General features: G+C 60.1%; 1 protein-coding gene across 7 annotated transcripts in view; it reads left to right on the forward strand.

The window, feature by feature from the left end:
* KIAA0930 (KIAA0930 ortholog) overlaps nt 1-18,615 on the forward strand; it is a 36,405-nt gene extending 17,790 nt beyond the window's left edge. For 2 of the 7 annotated variants that reach the window (XM_027593279.2, XM_027593282.2), the window contains exons 2-10: nt 3,865-4,016; nt 7,239-7,364; nt 7,449-7,526; nt 7,826-7,927; nt 8,745-8,885; nt 9,459-9,653; nt 12,464-12,626; nt 13,914-14,072; nt 14,607-15,821. In XM_027593279.2, the coding sequence (XP_027449080.1) occupies nt 3,865-4,016; nt 7,239-7,364; nt 7,449-7,526; nt 7,826-7,927; nt 8,745-8,885; nt 9,459-9,653; nt 12,464-12,626; nt 13,914-14,072; nt 14,607-14,647 (1,157 nt within the window). In that variant the 3' untranslated portion in view covers nt 14,648-15,821. Of the gene's footprint in view, nt 1-2,671; nt 2,706-3,504; nt 3,657-3,743; nt 4,017-7,238; nt 7,365-7,448; nt 7,527-7,825; nt 7,928-8,744; nt 8,886-9,458; nt 9,654-12,463; nt 12,627-13,913; nt 14,073-14,606; nt 15,822-16,446 lie in introns of those variants that run through there. The other 5 variants (XR_003519852.2, XR_003519851.2, XM_027593283.2 and 2 more) reach the window with 5 other exon arrangements.
* The last annotated feature ends 3,209 nt before the right edge of the window (nt 18,616-21,824 follow it).

Consider the following 21,824-nt stretch of genomic DNA (forward strand, 5'->3'; position numbering starts at 1 on the left):
ACACCTGTTACTTAACCGGGCCTTGCTCTCCCCCCGTTTTCACGCGCCCTTTCATTTCAGGGATGCTTCTCTTGGACAAGAGGGCAGTTTTAAATGTTGAGGAGGGCAGCTCTTGACCTTTGTGATTTCCCGTCCTGCTTCTGACTTTGAGCGTCTCGGGTGTCAAGATGGTCTTGCGGGCCTGTTCCACCACAGTGATGCCCATGGCCCCTTCTGGCGCTTGTCCTGGCGGCTCTTTGCCTTGAACGCCTCTCCCGACTTGCGATGGGCCTTCTTCACCTCGTGTTAGAGGGAGGTGTGTTGGAGTTTGACTGTCTTCCTGCTGGGCTGGTCATGCCGGAACTGAAATAGTAACGTTCACGAATTCTGTCTGTGCGGCATTCCACAGCAGGTGGTGAGTCTCTAAGCCCCTTCTTGTGTTCGGAGCTCCCTGGCGCCGGGTCTCCTAACTTGCAGGTGCTGGGCGCCCCGTGGCAGCAGGTGCTCTGGGAGGCTGGGTGAGGGTCGGCCCAGTCTGGACACTCTCTCCTCTTCTCTCCCCATTGAACCTTCTCAGCGCACGTGGTAGGCCCACCTGCCCCATGCAGCTCCCCACAGTCTGACCGTGGAGTCATTGCTTCAGGCCCAGGAGAGCCCAGCGAGGGGGGCTTGCACGCGGAAGGCTTCTTTGGGAGATATTTCTTAGGTCAGGCCCTGTGGCTGACAGAAGGTGGCCCGGGCTTCAGGTGGATGGCCCTGGCTGGGCCACCTCCCGACTGTGGGCCCCTGGGCAAGTTGCCCCCTCCCTGAGCCTGTTCAGTTGGGCTAAGCCGTTTATTTAGCCAGCATTTATGGAGTGCCTGGTGCATGCCCGGCACTTTGCTGGGCTCTGAGATCTGGTGGTGGCCAAGACAAAGTCCCGACTCCTGGGACGCTTTCCTGCTGCAGGGGACAGACAGCAAACATGAAAACACCAGGGGTGATGAGGTCGCGACAGCAGTAAAACCAGATGATGTGACAGGGAGAACCCAGGGGGCACGTCTGGTATGGGGTCAGGAGAGGTTCCGTGAAGAGGCGACATTGCAGCTGTTAAGTGGGGTGCAGTGAGGAGCTGCCTGGGCTGGGGTCCCAGGGCAGTGGAGTGGAGGCTGAGAAGCCGCAGGGACAAAGTGCCCGAGGGAGTGAGGGCTCAGGTCAACGTGCCCTGGAGGCCGGTGACCGGGGACGGAGTGGGGACGGGGCTGTCATGCAGCGTTGGTGAGAACTCTGGGTTTTATTCAGAATTCCATGGAAAGGCTCTAAGGCAGGCAGGGAAAGATGCTTAAATAAAGATCCCGTGGCTGTGGTGTGGAGGGTGCGCTATCGGGGCTGAGGTGGTGCTCGCTCGGGCCAGGGCTGGCAGTGAGGGTGGGGGGAAGGACTTGGCCTCTGGCTGCTGGGAGTTTGGTGGGAAGCGTTTGTGTGGTGGAACCGGCGTGGGCCTGGCGCTGGCCCCTCCCAAGATCTTGTTTGGGTGTGGCCCAGAGAGGGAGGGCGGCCTTGGAATAAATGCTGGCTGGCAGTGTGGTTCGGGCCCCTCCCGCAGACTGTCCTCATGACCCGGGGTGGGCGAGCTGTGGAGAAGATGTTCTTAGCGCTGTCAAGCAGGGAAACGAGACCCCTTAAGTGGCCCCCGCTGGGCGCGTGGGCTGATAGAGAGCACGCGGGTGCATAGTTTGTGCCACATCCAGAACTTCCTCTTGAAACCAGACCCCTCGTCCCCCAGCCTGGGAAGCCGTCCTGCCCACGGTGCTCCCGGGGTCCACGGCGCTCCCGGGGTCCACGGCGCTCCCGGGGCGGCACAGCTGCTCGCCAGGCAGTAGGTGGGGAGCATCCGGTTCCTTCATCTCGCCAGGTTGCTGAGTGTAGCACGGAGCATCTTTCCGGAGCCAGAGTGCGGGGTCGGACAGGTCCGAGGGCCTCAGTAGTCTCTAACTCTGTGAACTTGAGAGCATCCTTGAACCTGTTGAGGGCCGGTCTCTTCTGTGCCGGGGGCAGTGATGACAGCTGAAGGTGATAACCCGCGTGGCGAGTGTGGCCCGGGGCCCACAGGAGGCTAGCATATCTCGAATCGCAGCCAATGCTCTGCTCATCATCATCGATGCTGACCGGGCGCCCGGCTACCGCTGGGCTACTTACAAGGTGACTTCTGTTAGCACAACGAAAGGGATCACCTGCGGAAGGCAGCACCTGGCCCCAGGGACAGACGCTGGTGGTGACCCTCTGTGTCTCTGTGGCAGGTGGGGAGGTTTGAGCCGTGACCCCTGCTCATCACAGCCAGAGATGCTTCTGGGGGGCTTCCCGGGACCTGCAGGGAGGGCGCCTTTGCTCACCTTTGCAGGGGATCTGGAGTGGTATGACGTCCTGTTGTCAGAGTGTGGCAGGAATCTCTAAGCAGTGGTGCAGGATGACGCAGACAGGGGGCTTGGTTCTGCCTGGGGCCGACAGGCAGGCCCACTGACCCGGACCCCTGATCGGAAGACCCCTTCTGTTTTCCTCCCCCCTGAGAGCCACGCAGGGCGGGGAGGGTGGTGTGTGGGCCACAGGCTGTGGGCGGTGGCCAGGAGGGGGGCACGGGCTGGTTTGGAGCCCAGGTTCTTTGATCACTGTGTGGCTGAAATGAACAAAGCCTGGGCTTTCTGCAAGCGACCCCGTCTTCCAAAGCCTGATGGCTGAGCCCCCAGGAGGTGAGTCAGGGGACCTGGTGGGGCCGCTGAACTGCCTGTGATGGCGGGGAGGGGGCCCAGCATGGGCAGGCTCTCAGGTTCCCCATCTCTAAGGGCGGGGATTAGGTCCTTCTGCCGCCAAAGTACGAGGACTAGGTCACAGTGGTAAAGTATTTTCTGGAGAAGAGAGGAAGAAATCAGCAACAATTTTATATTTTGATTATAAGAAATAGCTCTGTCTCATATCTTGAAACTGCGTCGGATCTGCCCAGATAGGGAGGAAGCCCACGTTGGTTGAGCCTGCTCTGTGCCAGGCTCGGGCTCTGTCTATGCCGGTTCCCTGCCAGGTGTCGGGCAGTCAACATTCACTGAGGAACCTGGGGCCCATCGAGGCCAAACGGCCTGCCTGCCGTCTGCCTGCCGTCACTCAGCAAGCGGCAGAGCGAGAGCAGAAACCCGGGTCTTTCCCAGCAGAGCCCGTGGGCTTTTTTACCTCCTGGGGGAAGGATTATGACAGAGATTTACGGATCCTAAAGAAACAGTATCTGTAATAAAAAGAAGAGCCCCCCCCCCCCCACGAAGATCAAGGGAGAACAGATCTGGCTGATGACAGGCTCCACTACACGCGGGGGTGAGGGAGGGGGTGGGCGCCTTCCCTGCTTTCTGCCAGCGGCCGAGACTGGCTGGCACAGGCCGCTGTTCCTTTAAGTCCGGTTCTCGGTGGGAATTGCCGCAGCCTGGGGCGGGGGTGGGGGATGCTGGCCGAGGGTGGTGCCCGCCTCTGGAGCTCCCTCCAGAGCCTGTCTGCTCCCAGCCCAGCCAGCCAGTGACGCTGCCTCTCTCTCGCCTCTTGTTAGGGCTTTCCTGCCCCACTGAAGCTGCTGATTCATCCACGCTGGAGTCGCCGGGGCTGTGGGGCTGGGGCCCAGGGATCTCGGGCTCTCTGGGCGGAGGCATTGGGCCTGCCGGGAGGTGTCCTTGAGCCCCTGTCCCCTGGCTGGGAGGGCGTGGGGGGGCGGTGAGGGAGCAGGGGGCTCTGGACATCCCCGAGCCCCAGCAGACCTCTGACCAGAAATGCAGGTTGGGGGTGGGGAGGAGGGGGGACAGGGCCTGGCCAAGGTCACGTGCAAGGACCAGGTTGACCCATCCTTTCTCACTCTTCTCCGGCCTCCCTCGGCAGGGTGCTTCAAGGATGACCGCATCGTCTTCTGGACTTGGATGTTCTCTACTTACTTCATGGAGAAATGGGCGCCGCGGCAGGACGACATGCTTTTCTATGTGCGCCGGAAGCTGGCGTACCCGGGCAGCGAGGGCAGCGTGGACGGGAGGAAGGTGAGCAGCCCCCTCCGGCCCCAGCCAAGCGTCCTTGTGGGGTCTGCCCTCAGCCGCCCAGGTGGGCTTCCCTGCAGACCTCGAGCAGGTCCTCAGGGGAAAACACTGTTCACTGAGCACCTACTGGGTGCCAGGAGCCGTGTGGAGACGGTCACATGTGCCGGGGGGGGGGGGGCGCGTATACGTTACTACTGATCTTCACCAGGGCCCTGAAAGGCAGTGATGACATCACTGTTGTCCCTTTGAGGAGACAGGCTCAGAGGCGAGGTGGTTTGGCCAGCATACTATTAAGTAAATCAACGGGAGAGCAAAGCCTCGAGCCCAGAGCCCAGGGGCAAGATGACGTGCTCGGAGGTGAGGAGGCCCCGCAGGCCTGAGCCCCCACCGCGCAGCAGGCACAGTGCTGAGCTCTTTCCTTCTCAAACCTGCCGTGTCCTCCCTGCAGCTCAGCAGGGCAGGGGGGGAGACCAGGGCCTCAGGTGTAAAGTGACTCAGCTGAGACGTTCCGTCCACTGAGCTTAGGTGTGTGGAGGGGTTAATAAAACAGCCTCTGCCTGTTCTCTTTTTTTCAGAAACGCTACTAGTTTGTAAAATGTGTAAGCAACCTGTATGCCAAACAGGGGAATGCACTGTTTGCCTTTAATGACGAAAATGGGAGGGCTGTGGAGGCAGGTATGCAACTCACAGCCACCTTGGTTCCAAGTCCAGTGCCCTCTGACCCCTGGGCCACGGCTTGTGAGCTTGCCTGTGTGTCAAGTGCATGGAGCCCTTTCCCTGCTGTGTGCCTGTTCTCGGAGCTTGACACATACGGCCTAGGTGTCCTGCACGTGGACAGGCCTGGTACCTGCTGCAAAGGAGACACGGTGACTTGCATGCTGGCAGCCAGAGAGCTGGTCTGCCGTGGGCTCAGGGTGAGTCTGGTGCCGTCGCAGGAAGACAGGGTTCGGTGTTGGACAGGTTGAGTCCTAGCACCTGTGAGCCATCCAGACGGTGACGTCCTCCAGTAGCGGATCTCCTGTGGGGTGAAACTCAGCAGAGAGGCCAGGGACAGAGGCAGAGGTCTAGGACCACTGGCTCCAAGATGGTACCTGGGACCATGGGAATTTGTGGGAAGAGGAGGGAGACTTGGAGGTGTGACAGTCACAGAGGCCTAGGACAGAGCTCTGAGCTAGCCTGACCCTGGAGGGACCAGCAGGAGACCGAGCGGCTGGCCGGATGGGGGTGCCAGGAGGAGAGGGCATGACCAGCAGGGATGCAGGACCTGAGGAGCCAAGTCCAGCAGGATGAGAAGGGGGACGGGCCGTTGGACCTGTGACCAGAGGCTGGGAAGGCGTGGGCAGAGCAGCCTCAGTGGTGGGCAGGGACCCAGGCTGTACTCAGCATGGGCAGGGGTTGCCCTCTGGGAGGGATGAAGAGAAGGCCCCAGTGGGTAGAATTGGGGGTGGGGTGAGCAGGTATTGGTGGAGGGATCCATGAACTGAGCACCTCGGGAGCCTGGCCCAGAGCTCCTCAGTCCCTGCTCACCGTGCCCGCCCTGTCTGGGGGTGCAGCTGAGAGACCAGCTTTTCCAGCTTTGTCTCCCCCGACTTGCCCTGTGACTCCGCGGCTCAGCCTGTCCTGGGAAGGGGGCTGGGCAGATGCTCAGTGAGGTTAAGGTCCTCTCATTGCTCACACCGGGGAGGCCAGATGTGTGGGATGGTGTGACCACATGAGTCTCCTGGCAGAGGGCGGTGAGCACCTAGGGAGCCTCACTGCCAGGGACGCCCACTGTGGGCATGCTGTCCTCTCTCAGCTCGGCCCTGGGGCACGGGCTCCTACTGCCAGGGCTCACATGCAGAACTGGAACGGGGAGCTTTCTGCCCAGGGGCAAGGAGCGAGGGGGCAGCCGGGCTGTGGCCTCTGCCCTGCAGCCTGCCCCACTGGCCTGTGGCATCCGCTGCAGACTTTGGGTTTTGTTTGGGTTTTTTGTTTGTTTGTTTGTTTGTTTGTTTGCAAAATCTTGATCTTTTCCCAAAGGCAGCCTGCTGAGACCAGAGGCTCTAATAAGGATCTGAGACTCAGCTGGACCTTGAATTTTGGTGCCGGGAGATGCCCCAGCTCTGGTTAGGGATGGTTTTCTTAGCCCAGCCCAGCCTGGAATTCTCCAGGAGGCAGGAGAGGGGAGAGGCCAGGTGAAGAGGTAGGAAGAAAAGTTCTCTGGATCCAGAACTGAGGAGTTTGGAGCAGGAGTTCTGGGACCATGTGCAAACTTCCTGGAAGGTTTGGGGGTGTTGAGGTCAGCCTGGGGAACCTGAGTACACGGGGGCATGTGGCAGTCCTGCTGTTGACTTGCTAGAATGTTCCATCGAACACCACAGTGAGCTGTAGGCAGATGCCCCTCCCCCCAGCCCTGGGAGCCCAGGAATGACTCAGACCTGGCCCTGTCCTCAGGGAGCAGACAGACAGCATCGTGAGTGATCACAGAGTGGTCAGTACTGTGGGAGTGGGAGAATGGGGGACAGCCGGGAGCCCACACACACCAAGCTGTGACATCGGGCCTCCGTGTTGTAGGACAGAGGGGGGGTCCATGGTGGCCTAAGGACATTCCCACTGGAGGGACCAGCCTAGGAGGTGCTGGGGGCGGGGGGCACCCGGCACACACGTGACCTGGCACCAACGAGAGGGGACCATGTGGTGTCTGTAGTGTTTGGAGGGCAGGGGGTGGGCAGTGATGTGGGGAGACCCTGCAGGCCTGGAGGGTGCAGGGTGGGCAGGGAGGGACAAATGGGGAGACCAGACAGCCATTCCCCAGCAGCCTCTCTGCCCCCACCACTCAAAAGAACAGAAAGCAAGGAGAGCCCCGGGCAGGCGCCTGCGCACTGCGGGCTCTCTGCGGCAAGCCAGGGCCGCCTCCCGCCCCCTCCCCAGCCTGCAGCTGAGCTGGTACCCGGTTGCCATAGCAACCTGCGGGCTTCCTGTGCTAGGCTGGTGGTGATGGTGGGCGGATGGGTGGACGGCCGCCTCTGGGCAGGTTGAACAGAAGCAGTGTGCTCGCAGGAGGCTGGGATCCCCATGCCCTGCCGCAGGGCCCGAGGGACCACCTCGGAGGCTCCCTTCTTCATTAACTTGGGGTCACATAGCTGGAGACCGAGAAGCCAGGCCGGAGTCCATGTCTGTGCTAGCAGCTGCCAGGCAGTAGTCAGGGAGAAGGCGCCAGGACTCACCTGCGCCCTGTGCCCCCAGCTGGCTGAGGCTGAGCCCGAGGTGGAGGTAGAGGTGTACCGGCGTGACTCCAAGAAGCTGCCGGGCCTTGGAGACCCTGACATCGACTGGGAGGAGAGCGTCTGCCTGAACCTCATCCTGCAGAAGGTACAGGGGCGTGGTGGGGGCGGGGCTCCTGCGGGCGGCCAGGCGGACCCCTCCACGCACGCCGTCCTGCGTGCTCTCTTCCAGCTGGACTACATGGTGACCTGTGCCGTGTGCACACGCGCTGATGGGGGGGACATCCACATCCATAAGAAGAAATCCCAGGTAAGCCCCCAGGCCCCCTGACTGCTAGCTCAGCCCAGAAATGGCAGCCCTGTGGCTGCTCAGCGTTTGCGTGGGGGAGACAAGTCCTCCCCTCCCTCCCTCCCTCCCTCCTCGCTTCCCTGCCTGGAGGGGCAGGTCTGACCAGAAACCGGTCTGGCTCCGTGCGGAGTGGTTCCCTCTGGCTTTGGCCTGGCTCTGAGCCATGTGACCACAGTGACCTGTCCCTTGAGTGGCTGTGGGCCTGGGTGCAGGGCAGGGCCTCGCCTCACTCAGTCCTTCAAAAATCCCCTTCCTTTCAGCAAGTGTTTGCGTCCCCCAGTAAACACCCCATGGACAGCAAGGGAGAAGAATCCAAGATCAGCTACCCCAACATCTTCTTCATGATCGACAGCTTCGAGGAGGTGAGCTGCTCGTGCCCAGCACGTCTCCCCAGGCCCCGCGTCAGGGCCGCCAGGGCAGTGGGGGGTGGGGGCGACCCTGGCTCCTAACCCTCCGGCCCCCGCTCTTCCTGGCGCGGGACTGGGGCCAGCGGGGCCCACCGAGCTCTGAGCCTGTTTTCTCAGCTGTCGAGTGAGCGTCATGATCATGTGTCCTACTTACCTGCTGGGGTCGGGGATCCCACCAGCTCGTGAATGGAAGAATGCGTCATAAACTCCTATAAAAAAGGGCTGCCCGGGCAGGAGGAGACATTAGGATGGCCATGAACCTCCAAACAAGTGCCTCCACGCCCCGGGCCGCTAGGGCGTCAGAGGGGGCGGGGCTGCGGGCGTTTCTGGGCCAAGCTTCTGTTTTCAGGCTGGGAAAACGGACTCATGGCAGAAAGTGAGTCGCACGGGCCACACCAGGCACCTCGCCCCCAGCCCTGCCCAGCTGCTCCCCGCTGCCGCCGAGGTCCCCATAGCAGTGCTGGCGCAGCCTAGAGGCGGTCAGGACCCCAGGGAAGACTCACGAAGAAGGGAGCCTGTGTGTCAGGGTCTCTCCTCGATCGGGTGGTGCCTTGGAGCGCTTTCGGCTCAGGGGACTAAGTGCCGTCTCCAGGCTGGCATGGCCTGTTCGTGGCAGAGCCAAGATTTGAACCTGAGTCCGTGTGACCTTGAAGTGGGGTCTGTGCACAGCCCCTGCAGCAGGGCTGTGGGCGGGCGGGCGGCAAGGGGTGGAGCCTGGGAGCCAGGCCGCGGGCTGCGTGGTGGGTAGCTGTCCTCCTGTGCCCCCTCTCAGGTGTTCAGCGACATGACGGTGGGGGAGGGGGAGATGGTCTGCGTGGAGCTGGTGGCCAGTGACAAAACCAACCTGTTCCAAGGGGTCATCTTTCAGGGCTCCATCCGCTATGAGGCACTCAAGAAGGTGTATGACAACCGAGTAAGTGGGAGGACAGGCCCTCCACGGCCCCCTCCCCCCCCGTCCTTGCCCAGCTCCTCAGAGCACCTGCGGCCCCCGGGCCCCTCTTAGGTGGCTCAGGGCCTGCGTTCTGTTGTGTCCCTCCTCGCTCACCTGGATCGGAGGGACAGGTGGCCCCACCCCACGTGCAAACACTCCCGAAATGGACCCTGGTGGTGGGGTGGGGGAGGAACCCCGGTGGACAGACCGCTCTCTTGCAGCTGGGCCTGCCCCCTGAGGCTGGCCCCTCCCAGGGGAGGGGTGGGGGGTGGTCTCGGACTCCCCGGGGGAAGGTTGTGTTCCCAGCCTGGCGCTCGGCCTGCTGCGAGGCACGGATCATGGGGCGGTGGGAGGAGCGTCCGCCCGAGCCCCAAGTATTCCAGCAGTACCCTGCCTGCTGGGGGGGCCCTGGCCAACGGGGTCCATCGCCCTGAGAGGAAAGCGGGCAGCCCTCAGGGGCCACTCTTTGAGGGGCAGTCATCCTTGCGACCCGTGTTCCCGGGAAGAGGCCATCCCTACGGGGGCTGACTCAGGCCATCTCCCACCTGCCCGCAGGTGAGTGTGGCTGCCCGTATGGCACAGAAGATGTCATTCGGCTTCTACAAGTACAACAACATGGAGTTTGTGCGCATGAAGGGGCCCCAGGGCAAGGGTCATGCGGAGATGGCAGTCAGCCGCGTGTCTACTGGTGACACGTCCCCCTGTGGGACCGAAGAGGATTCCAGCCCGGCTTCACCCATGCACGAGCGGGTAAGGGCTGCACAGCTCAGGGAGGGGCCTCCCGTCCCTCGGATCCGCTTCCCACCGCCTCCCTGATCCTTAAAGTCCCCCGTGAGGTAGGTGTCATCATCCCCACCCCCTGGGGAGCAGGCTGAGGTTCAGAGAGGGCCGTGACTTGCCCAAGGTCACACAGCAGGTTAGGGCGTGGGCCAGGGCTTTTTCTGCTTCCCTGAGCTGCCACTGCAGCTGGGCCCAGCCGAAGGGAAACCCAGGCTGGTCCTGGCGCACCTGCCTCAGAGGGCCTGCTGGCCGAGCCTGGGCACACGACCTGGGGAGTGCCCTGGGGATGCTGACGAACTAGCCTCCCCTCCTGCCCTGTGAGGCTCGGGAAGAGAACACGGGGTCCTGGACCACTCGGCTCTTCCCTCTGCTTGGCCCCCTTGTTTACGAGATGTTGTGCATCTTTGAGTATTGGGAGTCCCCACGGCAGCCCTGAGGGTAGACGTGGGCGCTCCCATCTACAGACCGGGAAACTCAGGCTTGCTGGACTGACTGGCGCCGCCCCAGCTCTCACGGCTCTCGTGGGGCAGCACCGAGCCTCTGAGCCCTGCTCTTTCTAGGCCACCGTCCTTTCCCCAGGGGTGGGAAGGGGAGGTCAGCGGCAGCTTCATTCCCAGCACCCCCAGTGGGGCCCAGGGCTTGGGCAGGAGAAAGTCCCGAGCCCGTGGGCTGCTCAGAGCGGTGGGTCTCGGAAGGGGACAAGTAGGTGCGCGTGCCGGGGGCAGGGAAGCAGCTTTGGCCAGCCCATCTGCAAGGAAAGGGCTTGGGGGTGAGACTGTGTGGGCTGGAGTCCAGGTGTTGCTGCTCAAGTGACCCGGGACAGGTTTCGGCCTGTTTTCTCGTCCAGAAATGGGGAGCACTGGTGTTGGGAGGTTCAGGGGGGCTGCTAGCACAGCCAGCAGCTGGTGCGGGCGTGATCGGCTGGGGAAGATGCCTGAAGGACATAAAGCACGCCACAGTGCTGACGTGCCCCAGACGAGCAAGTGTGGGTTTGCTAGACTTCTCATTCTGTAAAACTTAGCCCTGCATGTCTCCAGGTAGTCAGCGTGTCTCTTCCTCCTCTTTACGTCCTTTTTCATTTTGTTCTTCTGCAATCAACGTGATTGAGAAGCAGAATAAAAACAGTCCGTGCTGGTTTTTGTTTTTGTTTTTTTTTTTTTTTTGCAAAGACATGGGTGAGGGTTCCAAGCAGGGGCCTCTCTCATCTTTCAAGCAGCGGTTGCTGATACATTTCCGAGCTGATTTCTGAGAAACAGGGTCTAATTCTTCTCCCTGGTCCTAAACTGCCCACCGAGGCCCTGCAGAATGTGTCTGTGGAAGTCCTCGTGAAGATGTGGCCTGGGCTCTGGGCCGGACCGGCCTGGGTTGCCGCTTCCAGCCACGCGTTTGCTGACCGACTGCTGATATGTTACCAGACCTGCCTGAGCCTGGCTCTTCCCGTCCACCAAATGGGAGTGATAATCTCTCCGTCCCAGGGTGGTAGTTGGGGGTGAAGGCCATGGTTCCTGGCTCAGGGGAGCAGGGAGGCCCGGGGTCGAGGGAAGGGACCTGCCAGGGTCACGCAGCTGCCAGTGGCTGGGCCTGACCTTCTGGGGGCTGCCCGGGCCCCCGCCACCTCTGTGCTTACTGTCGCGTGGCCCCCTTTTCCGGAGGGGTCATTTGTAACCAGCTCGTGACAAATGCAGACTCTGTGTGTATTGTGGTCTCTGGTGTTTTGTTTTTTTCTCTATCTTTGGAAAACTTCCCTGGCTTATGGGAGGACCATCTGGAGCCCAGCGGCCGCCGGGACTTTGATCGATGTCGGAAGCCGTGACGAGGAGGCTGACGGGGCTCCTGAAGTTTCAGTCCCAGCTCACCTTGTTCCTCAGATTCTTGTTTGCATGGGGAGGAGGGAGGAGATGGGCCAAGTTCCCTCTGCCTGGAACGCCCTTCCCCCCCTTCTTCACCTGGCGAACTCCTACTCGTCCTTCAAGACCCATCTCGAGCGGCATCTCCTCCAGGAAGCCTTTCCTGATTTCCCAGGCTGTGGACCCCTGTTGCTCTGTGCTCTCCTGTATCCTGCTCTTCCCTTTCTCTGTCTCAGCAACCAGCCTTCAGCCTGTGGTTGTCACTTTCCGAGTCTGTCGCCCCTCAGCAGACTGTGAGCTCCTTGGGGGCAGGGAGCGGTGTTGTGTGCCTGCCTGTCCCCTGTGCTGCTCCCACCTGACCCTGCGTGGCTGTGCGTGTTTGTGCAGAACGTTGCTGAGTGTGCTTACTAGATGAGGGGATGGAGGCCTGGGCCGCTTCGCCATTGCCCTTCACCGGAGGGTGCTGGGGCTGAGAGGGATGGGGGGGTGCCTCTTAGCCAAGTGGAAGAAATTAGGGTGAGGAGCATAGCCTTAGGAGACAGAAGACCTGGGCCGAATCCTGGTTTTGACCCCATTCTGCTGGGTGTCCTTGGGCAGGTCAAGGTCGCTGTCCCACCTTCATTTCCTCATTGGTCCTGCGGGCTTCATACCAGCTCCCATCCCGTGGATTGGTTGGGACGCGTCCACGGACGCGTGTGCCGTGGCGGGGGCTTGAGCGGCGTCAGCAGTCTTACTTCGGCCGGCCAGGGTTCGGGGCCCGCGGAGGGCACCCGACTCCCCCCTTGGGCGGAGCTGAGGCCCTTCTGCCCTCCCTGAGCTGGAACCAGCCCCGAGCACCCGCTCAGCCCCCGGGAGGCCGGCCCTCCGGCAGGCTGGCATCAGGGCCCCCGCGGTAGACGGGCTCCTCTGGTGACTATGGCTCTTTGTCCCCAGGTGACCTCCTTCAGCACGCCCCCCACTCCAGAGCGGAACAACCGGCCCGCATTCTTCTCCCCATCCCTCAAGAGGAAGGTGCCCCGGAACCGGATCGCTGAGATGAAGAAGTCTCACTCGGCCAATGACAGTGAGGAGTTCTTCCGGGAGGACAGCGGCAGGGGTAAGCCCGCTGCTTATGACCCCGGGCCCTCTGGGTTCATCCTCGCATTCACATCTGGGGGACCAGGGGGTGCCAGGGGCCCCTCGGGACTGGGGATGGAGCTGCGGACGGACAGACGGAAATCCCCGCCTCGAGGAGCTTCTGATCTGGGGTCAGAATAGGAGGCAGGACAGGAGGCTTACAGACCTTTCCTGAGTTGAGGGTCTGACTGCTCCACACAGAGGGTTCGAGAAACCCTTGCCTAGTGTGAGGTGAGCTCTCCGGTTCGTTCCCGCCTTTCGTGCCTTCAGGCTGCTGCTTTGGCTCGTCCTCAGTGCCCTGCCTCCAGAACCTGCGCAGGGGCATCCCTCGGGCTCTCCGCGGGGCTCACCCACCCTCTGTCCGGCAGCCTCCTGGGCGTCTCCGCCTGGAGCCGGCGGGGTGCCCAGGCTAACCCCCGCTTGCCCCGCAGTCCCTCCCGGCAAACCCGCAGCTTCTCACTGCCCTGCAGCCAGCGGGCCAGTGGCGGGGGGAGGGGGCACCCTCATCTAAGCAGCAGGAAGCCCTCGGAAGGTTTAAGCAAGCCAGTGACAAAGTCACATTCGCATACTGAACTACCACCCAGCGGCCCCTGTGGAGAAAGACTGTAGGAGGGCAGGCTGGCTGTCAGAGACAAGGTGTGAGCACCCTGCGTGTGTGCCGGGGGCGCTGAAGGGATGGCCGACAGCAGGGGGGGTGGGGGGCCTGGCGGGAGCTGGGACTGTGGCCTTGAACAGAAGAGACACCAGTCCTTATTCTGAGTGCTGGGGCCCAGAGAAGGACGGGCCTAGCCTTGACCTGCTCTTGCGTGCGCTTGGGCAAGTGCCTTCCCCACCTCAGCTCCTTTCTAGATCGGTAGGAAAGGGCTGATAACCACCCAGCCTGGGTGACCCAGAAGAATGGGTCACGGTGATGGGTCCTCCCAGCCTCGCCCTGGGCCCTGCGGGCTGGTGGTGCCCAGTTCCAGTGACAGACGGGGCCACGGGGAAGCGGAGAAGTAACACAATGTGGCGACAAGCCAGACCCCACGGAAGAGCCTCTCCGGGCAGAGAAGAGGGGTCAGGGACAGCTGGAGGGGAGGGGAGGGGAGGGGAGGGCTGGCTAGGCAGGGGGGAATGGGGGGCTGGTCACAGGCCAGGGCCTGGCAGCTCTGGGGCAGGTCTGGGGCGTGGAGGGGCTGGCGGCAAAGGGCCCAGGCTGAGGCAGAGGTGGTTCCTGGGGTGGGAGGTCGTCTCCTAGTCCTCGCTGACACGGCCTTCTCCCCTCTAGCGGATCTGCACAATGCCACCAACCTGCGGTCTCGGTCCCTGTCTGGCACGGGGCGGTCCCTGGTTGGGTCCTGGCTGAAGCTGAACAGAGCGGATGGAAATTTCCTTCTCTATGCACACTTGACCTACGTCACTTTGCCGTTGCATCGGATTTTAACAGGTAATGCAGCTTGAGGTAGAAAACAGTGTCACTTTTCACGGGGGTGTCGGTAACCCTGGCCCCTCGTTTCAAGTCTGGAGCCCGTCAGTGGGTGTGTCGGGTTCTCGGCCTGTCTGGGAAAACCACGGCCCCTCCTGTCCCCCCTTGAGTGGTTGCAGAGCCCCGGGGCGGGGCGGGGGGAGGGAAGGGGGGAGGGGGGTTACTGGTTGGGGGGAGCAGTGAGGTGGAGCTCACGGGGGCCCCCTACTGACCAGGGCCTGCGCGGCGGTGCCGGGCGATGGCTCCGGAGTCGGGCCAGCCCACATCGGAGCCCCACTTTCACTTGGCTTGTTGGGCTGTGCAGCCGCCCCACGACCACCCCCCCCCCCCGTCTGTAAATCGGAACGACAGTAGTGGTGCAGTTTGGTGGGGGCGCGGGAGGAGATGCGTGGAAGTACTTAGCCCGGACTGCCCGCGTAAACGGCGCCGTCGGGGGCCGGAGCGCCCAGGGCCTTCACTTCCTTGTCTCGCCCGCCCCCCCTCCCGCCGCCCTAGACATCCTGGAAGTGCGGCAGAAGCCCATCCTGATGACCTAGCCGTGTGCAGAGCCTGCGCAGAGCCCCCCAGCCCTGCCCGGCCCTGGGGGTGCTGCCAAGTGCCTAGCTGTCCACCACCACCGGGGTCTTCTGTGACAACCCAGCGCCGACGCCGGAGCCCGGCGGGGCCGCTCGACTCCTGGGGCCAGGGCCGACTCCACGAACACCAGCCCAAACTGAAGTGCCTCTTCCTCCTCCCCTGCTGGCTCTGCTCCTGCCCCTGTGCCCGCCGTCCCGGCCCCCCCCCCCCCCCGCCCATCTCTGGAGCGTCCTCTGCACCCCCAGAGGACCAGAGAGGCCGAGAGGCTGTAAGAGAGAGCAGAGGAGCAGCCAGGGTCCAGAGCGTGTCCAGACCCGCTAACCCGACGTCCACACTCAGACCGCAGGTGGAGAGACCACCCAGTTGGGGGCACCCAGAGTGTCAGCGTGTCGACGCCTTCCCAAGGAGAACTGGCTCACGGTTTCGTGCTGCTGCACCCATGAACTTGAGCGTCCGAGTTAGTCCCGACTTGTCCGCCTTCCCTTGTTTACCGCTTGGTTACAAATGGGTTGCCTCGGGGAGATGGGGCACGCAGCTGTCTGAGGGCTTTGCCCTGGGCTGGGAATACCTCACCCCACGCCTGGTTCCAGAAAGGCCTCGAGCTGAGCAGACAGGCCCCGATCCTGCCAGAATGGCCTTTGCTTCCAGCCAAAGAGCTCCACCAATACTCACACCTCCACCCTGGAGACACCCCGCTCTGCGCCTCGGCCGGCGTGACCCACAGAATCTGGACTCTGAGGGCAGGTGGGACGGCTTGGTAGTCAGACAGGAGAGGGTTGGGGGGTGGGGTTGGCTTCCTCCCAGGAAGGTTCTAGGTAGAACCTCCATCCTCGGGGGGCGGGGGCCGGGGGCCGGGGAGGGGATAGGGTGTTTCCTGGAGCTTGCTTGCTTTGACTGAGCGCACTGGTCCCATTTCTCAGACCAGCTCACTGAGGCAAAGAGGAACTGACCTCCAGGCGGCTGGTCCGGTGGGTTTGTGTGAGCGGCCGTGCGGCCCCGGGCTCACCTGCGGCCTTGTTCGGGCTGGAGGGAGTCCCACCTGTGATGGATGACACGTTGTGCTCTTCTCAAAACCACGAGACTTCCCGAGTGGAAGCGGTTCCCTGCCCCATTGGGAATAAACCGTCAGCTGGGTCTCTGTTGCTATGTTGTTTTGTTTCAAGTCCCCAGGAATATTTGAGGGTTTGCTGTCGTGCACGGAGACCCTCTCTGCAAGGAAAGAAGGGGTTGGAGGGGCTTGTTCTCCCATCTGTTTTATTCTGCACGCTCCAAGGGTTTGCGCTGGGCTCCGGGAACAGGGGCTACTTTGGGGCTTTCTCTAGATTTTGTACGCTGTTATTAAAGCAAGCTGTTGCATTTCATTCTGCCTCAGTTGGCCCACCTGTAAAATGGGGCTGATACCACCTACCTCATGAAGTGTCCAGGGTTCCGGCGCACAACTGGGTCAGGCAGCCTTTCTGCAGAGCTCGGGTTGGTGGGGGACCCCCGCCAGTCACCTGTGTGGTGGGGTTGTGCTGGAACATTCTCGCCTTCTCTGGCAGTGCCCAGCTCACGCTTGGCTGAATCCCAGCTGTCTGCACAATTTCACGTTCCAGAGCAGTGTTTTAGGACAGCCCAGAGTCAGGCCTCGCCGCCAAGCGCTGGAGCAGGGCCTCGTTTCCCTGAGCATGGCCCCATGTTCCAAGAGTGTTCTCCAGGGGAGCCAAACGCCGCCCCCAAGTTTGTGTCCAGGGTGGCTAAAATACAGCTTTTTCTTCAGGAATCCTTTCTCCCTGGTCATCCGGGGTCTGAAGACTCTGGAACTCAGGTCTTGGGAGAAATACGGTCCCGGTGTATCTTCCACGGAAGGAGGGGGTAGTCGAACGGACGCAGGACGGCGGCCCTCCCTCTGTTCTCAGAGGTTGAGGAGCACGAAAGGGCCCCCCCAATGGAACCAAGCCCCGGGGCTCAGCCACGGCTGCCGGCGGGGCCGCGGGCACGTCAGACGCCGCCTCTGGGAAACGACAAACCGGAGTCACAGGGCACCCGAGGGCCGGTGTGACGTGCGCGAGTGCTTCGCCGGTCTCAGGAAGCGTGCGCCACGGAGCGGTTCTAGGGATGACGCCTCATTTGTACCACGTGCGAACCACGTGCACGATGGCTTGGCTGTTTCCGGTCCCGCACTGAGGCAGCACTCGGCCTGCCCAGGCTCGGTGCTGAGGGGCACGTACGTCGCCGTCCCCAGCCTCGGGCTCGGGCTCGGCCAGCGGCCCACCCACGCGTCCGCAACACTGCTGCCCTGGGACAGACGGACGCGCGTGGTGGCGTCCGCCCTTCGAGGTCTTTCCCTCTTCCAGAGGTTACTTCTGGGACTGAATTTTTAAACACGCTTTTTTGAGAGGCACTTGGGCACTAGGCAGTAAGCTGTCACCCTGAGGTTCATTTTTTTCGAAGTGATAAAGGACATCAGTAACAGAGTAATAGAATAACAAGTGACGGGGCCAAGCCCAGCACCCGTGTCCTGGAGTGTCCGGCTGTCACTTCTCATAAGGCCATCTTTAACTTTTCTGGAAACACGCCTGTCTCTCGTGTACTGCAGGGAAGACCGAAGCACGCGCACATTTCTTCAGTGGGAACTGGAATCAAAGTACGGTTTTTCTGTGAAGACCCTGCGGTGTCACTTTTTAGGACATGTATGAGAAAGCAAGCTCTCTTTTTCTGAGAAATGTCACGGTCCTAGCGTCTGATGGGCGGCATGTCGCCTCTAGTCCACCTTCAGCGCCTGCAGGCTGAGGGGGCATTCGGTCTCACACGCCGAGGTCTTCCAGGAATTTCCAGTTGCTTGTAGAGATAGCCGAGGCTCAGTATCTCAGAAGAATATTCCCAAGTGACAGGGAAGTAGTCCACAGAGAACAAAATCTTCCCCAGCCCAGTGAGTTTGGAGATGGCTGGGGGTTCTGACAAGTCCCGTTCCCGCTCACATTTGGACTTTTCAGGGACTGTGCACAGATGATCCAGTCAGGTTTCTGTTCCCCACGGAGCAGTGCTCGTTAACGACACGGAGGCACCTGCCCGGCGGAATTGCTCTTTTCAAGAGCCTGGCTAGAAGCAAACCAGGAGCTGGTGTTGCTGTTTTAATCACCGTCTAGTCAGTAGACTTGAAAAGTGCCGTAAAAACTTTTTTTCCCGTTAAAAGACATTCCCGAAGGCAGGCCCTGTGCAGCTGGCAAATTCTAGTGACTTGACTCGAAGGACGCTTCTGACGCCGTCCCAACGGGGAGGCCACGACCCTCTAGAGATGTCAGCGCTAGAGAGCTGCCGACGTTTTCATGAGCCTCGAGCGGTCCCACTGTGGCACACGACTGAGCCGGAACGTGGTTTTCTATCCGGTCTCAAACACCAAGCGTCTGTGGGTGTGACGTTGATTCTCCCTGTTCGGGCTTCTCATCTTTGTCTCAGAGAGCGGATTCGCTTAAAACACATCAGCACCCTGACAGGACGCGGGCTCCGGGAGAGCAGCGGGAGGCGTTGCCCTCCGGGCTCCCGTGGCCATGGTGCCCCCCTCCCGGCCCTCGGTGCGGGGGGGGGGGGGCGCACGCGGGGCTGCTCTCCTCTCCTCTGTTCCTTTCCACCGGCTGTCGTGGCGCGGACACGGTCCTCGGTGGGACAAGGAATCCTCTGGCCCTTTCTCTGAGCCTCTGTCTCGAAAGGTCTGGAGAACTCCTTGGATGCCCACCCGCAGAAGCCAAGTCACCCGGACCCCGAGTGGCCCGGCCGGCGGTGGGTCCCCTGCAGCGGAGAGAGTTTGTGTTTACAGTTTTCTACCGTCCCCAAGGCAAGCAGGCACCTTGATCTGGCGGCGCGCCGGGGCCTTGAACGCCAGAGACCAGAGGTCACGGTGGCGCTCCAGCTCCCCCCACCCCCCACCCCCCCCACCCCCCCCACCCCCCCACCCCCCCACCCCCCCCCCACCCCCCCACCCCCCCCCCCACCCCCCCCACCCCCGCATCTCGCAAGGCCGGGCGGGTTAGGTGTACATAGCGAGCACGTAGCACGCTCTCGCGGTTCCCAAGCAAACTCTCCATGCGAGAAGAATCAAAACCTGCAAAGAAAACCTGTTGCGATTTTTCACGACTTTGAGGCTTAACTAAAACGATTTCTACAAAATATATTTTGGCAAAAACACCGTGATGGCATAATCGAACATGTTAGGATCTATCTCATGGTCAGTGGTATTTCCATAAACATGAGCCGCTTCTCGGTTCACTGTCTTCCACGTACAGAAACAATTTCTGAGCAGCATTCGGTTGGCTGTGAGCTGTGCTTTTTGCATTTCTGTTGAAAGTAAAGATTTGCATGTTGGATATTAAATTTATTTTTCCTCAGTGCTTTCCTCTGATGAATCTGTACTTGTTTTTTTTTCTTTAATGGGTATTTCAGATCAAATACAGATGTTACAGCAATGCATAAACTTAGTGATTGAAACTTAATTTGCCCCCAAAGATTTCTTCTTCGACTGTTTTTGGAGCTTTCACATGAGTTCCTTTCTAGAAATGCTGGAGACGGACAGAAAGCACCCCAGGCCCTGGCTCGGGCCATGCTGAGTCGGCCATGGGGTCGGGGCGCCCGCAGCCAGGTTTTGGTCCGAGGCAGTATTTGCAAAATCCAATCACAAGAGATGCGTTTCGGGTTTAGCTCCCAGTCCCCATAAAGCAGTATAAGCCCTCCCGTCACCCTGTCAGATGTCCCAAGCTTTTTCTGGAGAACCTCTAAAAAAGGCCTTGTGGCAATGGGAAAATGCTCAGGATCAGAGTCAGGAGTCCCGAGGTCAAGTGTAAACAGAGCAGGCTCCTGACAGGCTGCCTGGTCTGCGGGAAGATGGTTTCTGGGCCCTGGTTTTCTGTTGCCTTGAGACTCTAGTTAATCCAGTTGATGTCTAGCGCGCTTGCACGTTTCTTGAGCTGACTCCACCTCCCAGGGGCTGATGGAGGTTCGGCGGTGGGCTCACTCGTCCCGAGAGCAAACGAACTCTTGTGTCTCAGGTGATGGGCACGCGTCAGGCCTCCACCACGGCAGGAAGTTGCAGGACAGGAAGTGAAAGCATAGAATGGGGGGGGGGGGGTCTGAGAGGAACACATATGCAAAGCCAGAAATACAGTGCGAACTGTCACATCGAGGACATCTCTCGCAAACATCCGCTGCATTGGAAACAGCCGAACCAGGAGAATTTCCTGAAGCAACATCACCAAGGGCAGATTTCGGAGTGGTTATCAAGCAGGCCGTCTGGTAGGTAAAATGAAGACAATGTCTTCGTTGCCATCCAGGTCACACCCCCTTCTCGTTAAAGGAGGAGGTGGTCCCTTTAAAACAGTTGCCTGAAAAATACGTAACAGCTGACGTGGAGAAAGCCGTGCGAGAACCTCCTCCGGGAGCTGCCCGCTCCTGAAGGCTAATCTGCTATTTCGGTCCTTCTGTTCCGTCCGTCCTAGATGAACTTTTAGGAACTACGGTCATGCCCTCGCTTTAGAAAATCATGTTGACTGCAAGAGAAAACCTTTGGGAGCCTCCTGTCGGGAGGAGGGGAAATGTAAACTAAATTAATCCGTATGCTGTCCTGGTTCATTGTGTATAATATACCTGTGGGATGGATAAGCCTGCTGTGCTCTGGGCTTGATTGTTAAAGCGGCAGGAAGAACGGCGGGAAAACTTACGTGAGAAGGGGAAATGTCTGTTTTGGGGGAAGATAAAAAAAAAAACGAAAGAGGTCCTTTCTTTTGCTCGCAGCTTCATCACGGCCCTCCTGACGTGGCCTCCACGTAAGCCAACAGGTTTAACAAGGTATTGCTTTTCCTATGTGTGGATCAAGGGTCTTTCATCTTGGAATCTGACTTTAATAAAACAATTAGATTGCTCAGTTTGAGAGAACCATGGTTTTTAGTGACTTTTCATGATTATGTTTTGAATAAACAATTTTGTTCTGAAGATTTTAGACCATTGCGGAAGCCAGTCAACTGTAGTCCTTTAATGGGCACGTACACCCACCTTCGAGCGGGGCGCTGGGGACAGCCCGCGTGGGCTGGCGGCTCCCCGGGCACGTGGCACCTGGGCCTGGGTTTTCGTGGCCGTCCCTCCCTTCCTGGGTGCAGGGGTTGAGGTGAGACCCGTGTGCACAGAGGCTGGCACAGTCGCCGGCAGCACTGAGTCACTGCTGTTCCCCTCCTGGAATGTGCCTGAAGGGCATCACAACAAAGCACCGACGTGGCCTGTGGCGGGTGGGGCGGTTCTCAGACTTGAGCGCGTGTCAGAACCCTCTGTTGAAACCCACACGGCCAGTGATGAACATGTTCTGGAATCAGTGGTGATGGTTGCCCAATTCTGGGACTATACTAACAACAACTGAACCCTTCACTTTAAAAGTGTGTGAGTTTCTCGATAAAAAACAAAACCAAAACCACACTATTCCCACCCCTCCCCCCGCCCCGCCTCAGTCTGCATTTCTACCAAGTTCCAAGGTGTGGCCACTGTGGCTGCCAGCTCCGTGCTTGGAGGACCCATTTGCCAGTGGCCCACTGCCGAGTACTTACAACAGGGCTGGTGCGTTTTCGGGACAAACACCTTCTTGTGTCACTTAGTTCCCACTGGGTGTTACTGGTTCGGGAATACTACCTTCGATGAGTAAGTTCGTCTTCACAGTACCTTACCAGGACACACCTCTGAAGTTACTCAGCACTTGACTCCAAAATCGTGTCAAAATTCTATTATAGTTTAATCTGTTCATGCCTTAATAAGTGATTTTCTGGATCACTGAAAATTTAAAGCTCTAGAATAACAATGTATTTTTTCTTGATCATCTTGATCTTTATAGTTTTAAAACGTCCTTAGGAGGGTTCAGACTTTTGACTGAGACAGACCTGGACACAGATCCCAAATCCACGTACGTATTTGTAAGAAACACACTAACCTGGCCCAGGGCCGTGCTTTGGAAAACGCACCCCACGGAGCCCCTTTGGGAGGTTTGCCCCGAGGGCCAAATGAGCACCAGATGCAGAGCGCCTGGCGCAGTTCTCCCCACGGTGGCCCTGACGCATCTACCATTCCAATTCTGACTTGTAAGGACGTCAATCCCACACGACAGACTCTCGAATGGCTCGGAGGGGG

This window comes from Zalophus californianus, chromosome 9, assembly GCF_009762305.2.
Source record: "Zalophus californianus isolate mZalCal1 chromosome 9, mZalCal1.pri.v2, whole genome shotgun sequence".
NCBI lineage: Eukaryota > Metazoa > Chordata > Mammalia > Carnivora > Otariidae > Zalophus > Zalophus californianus.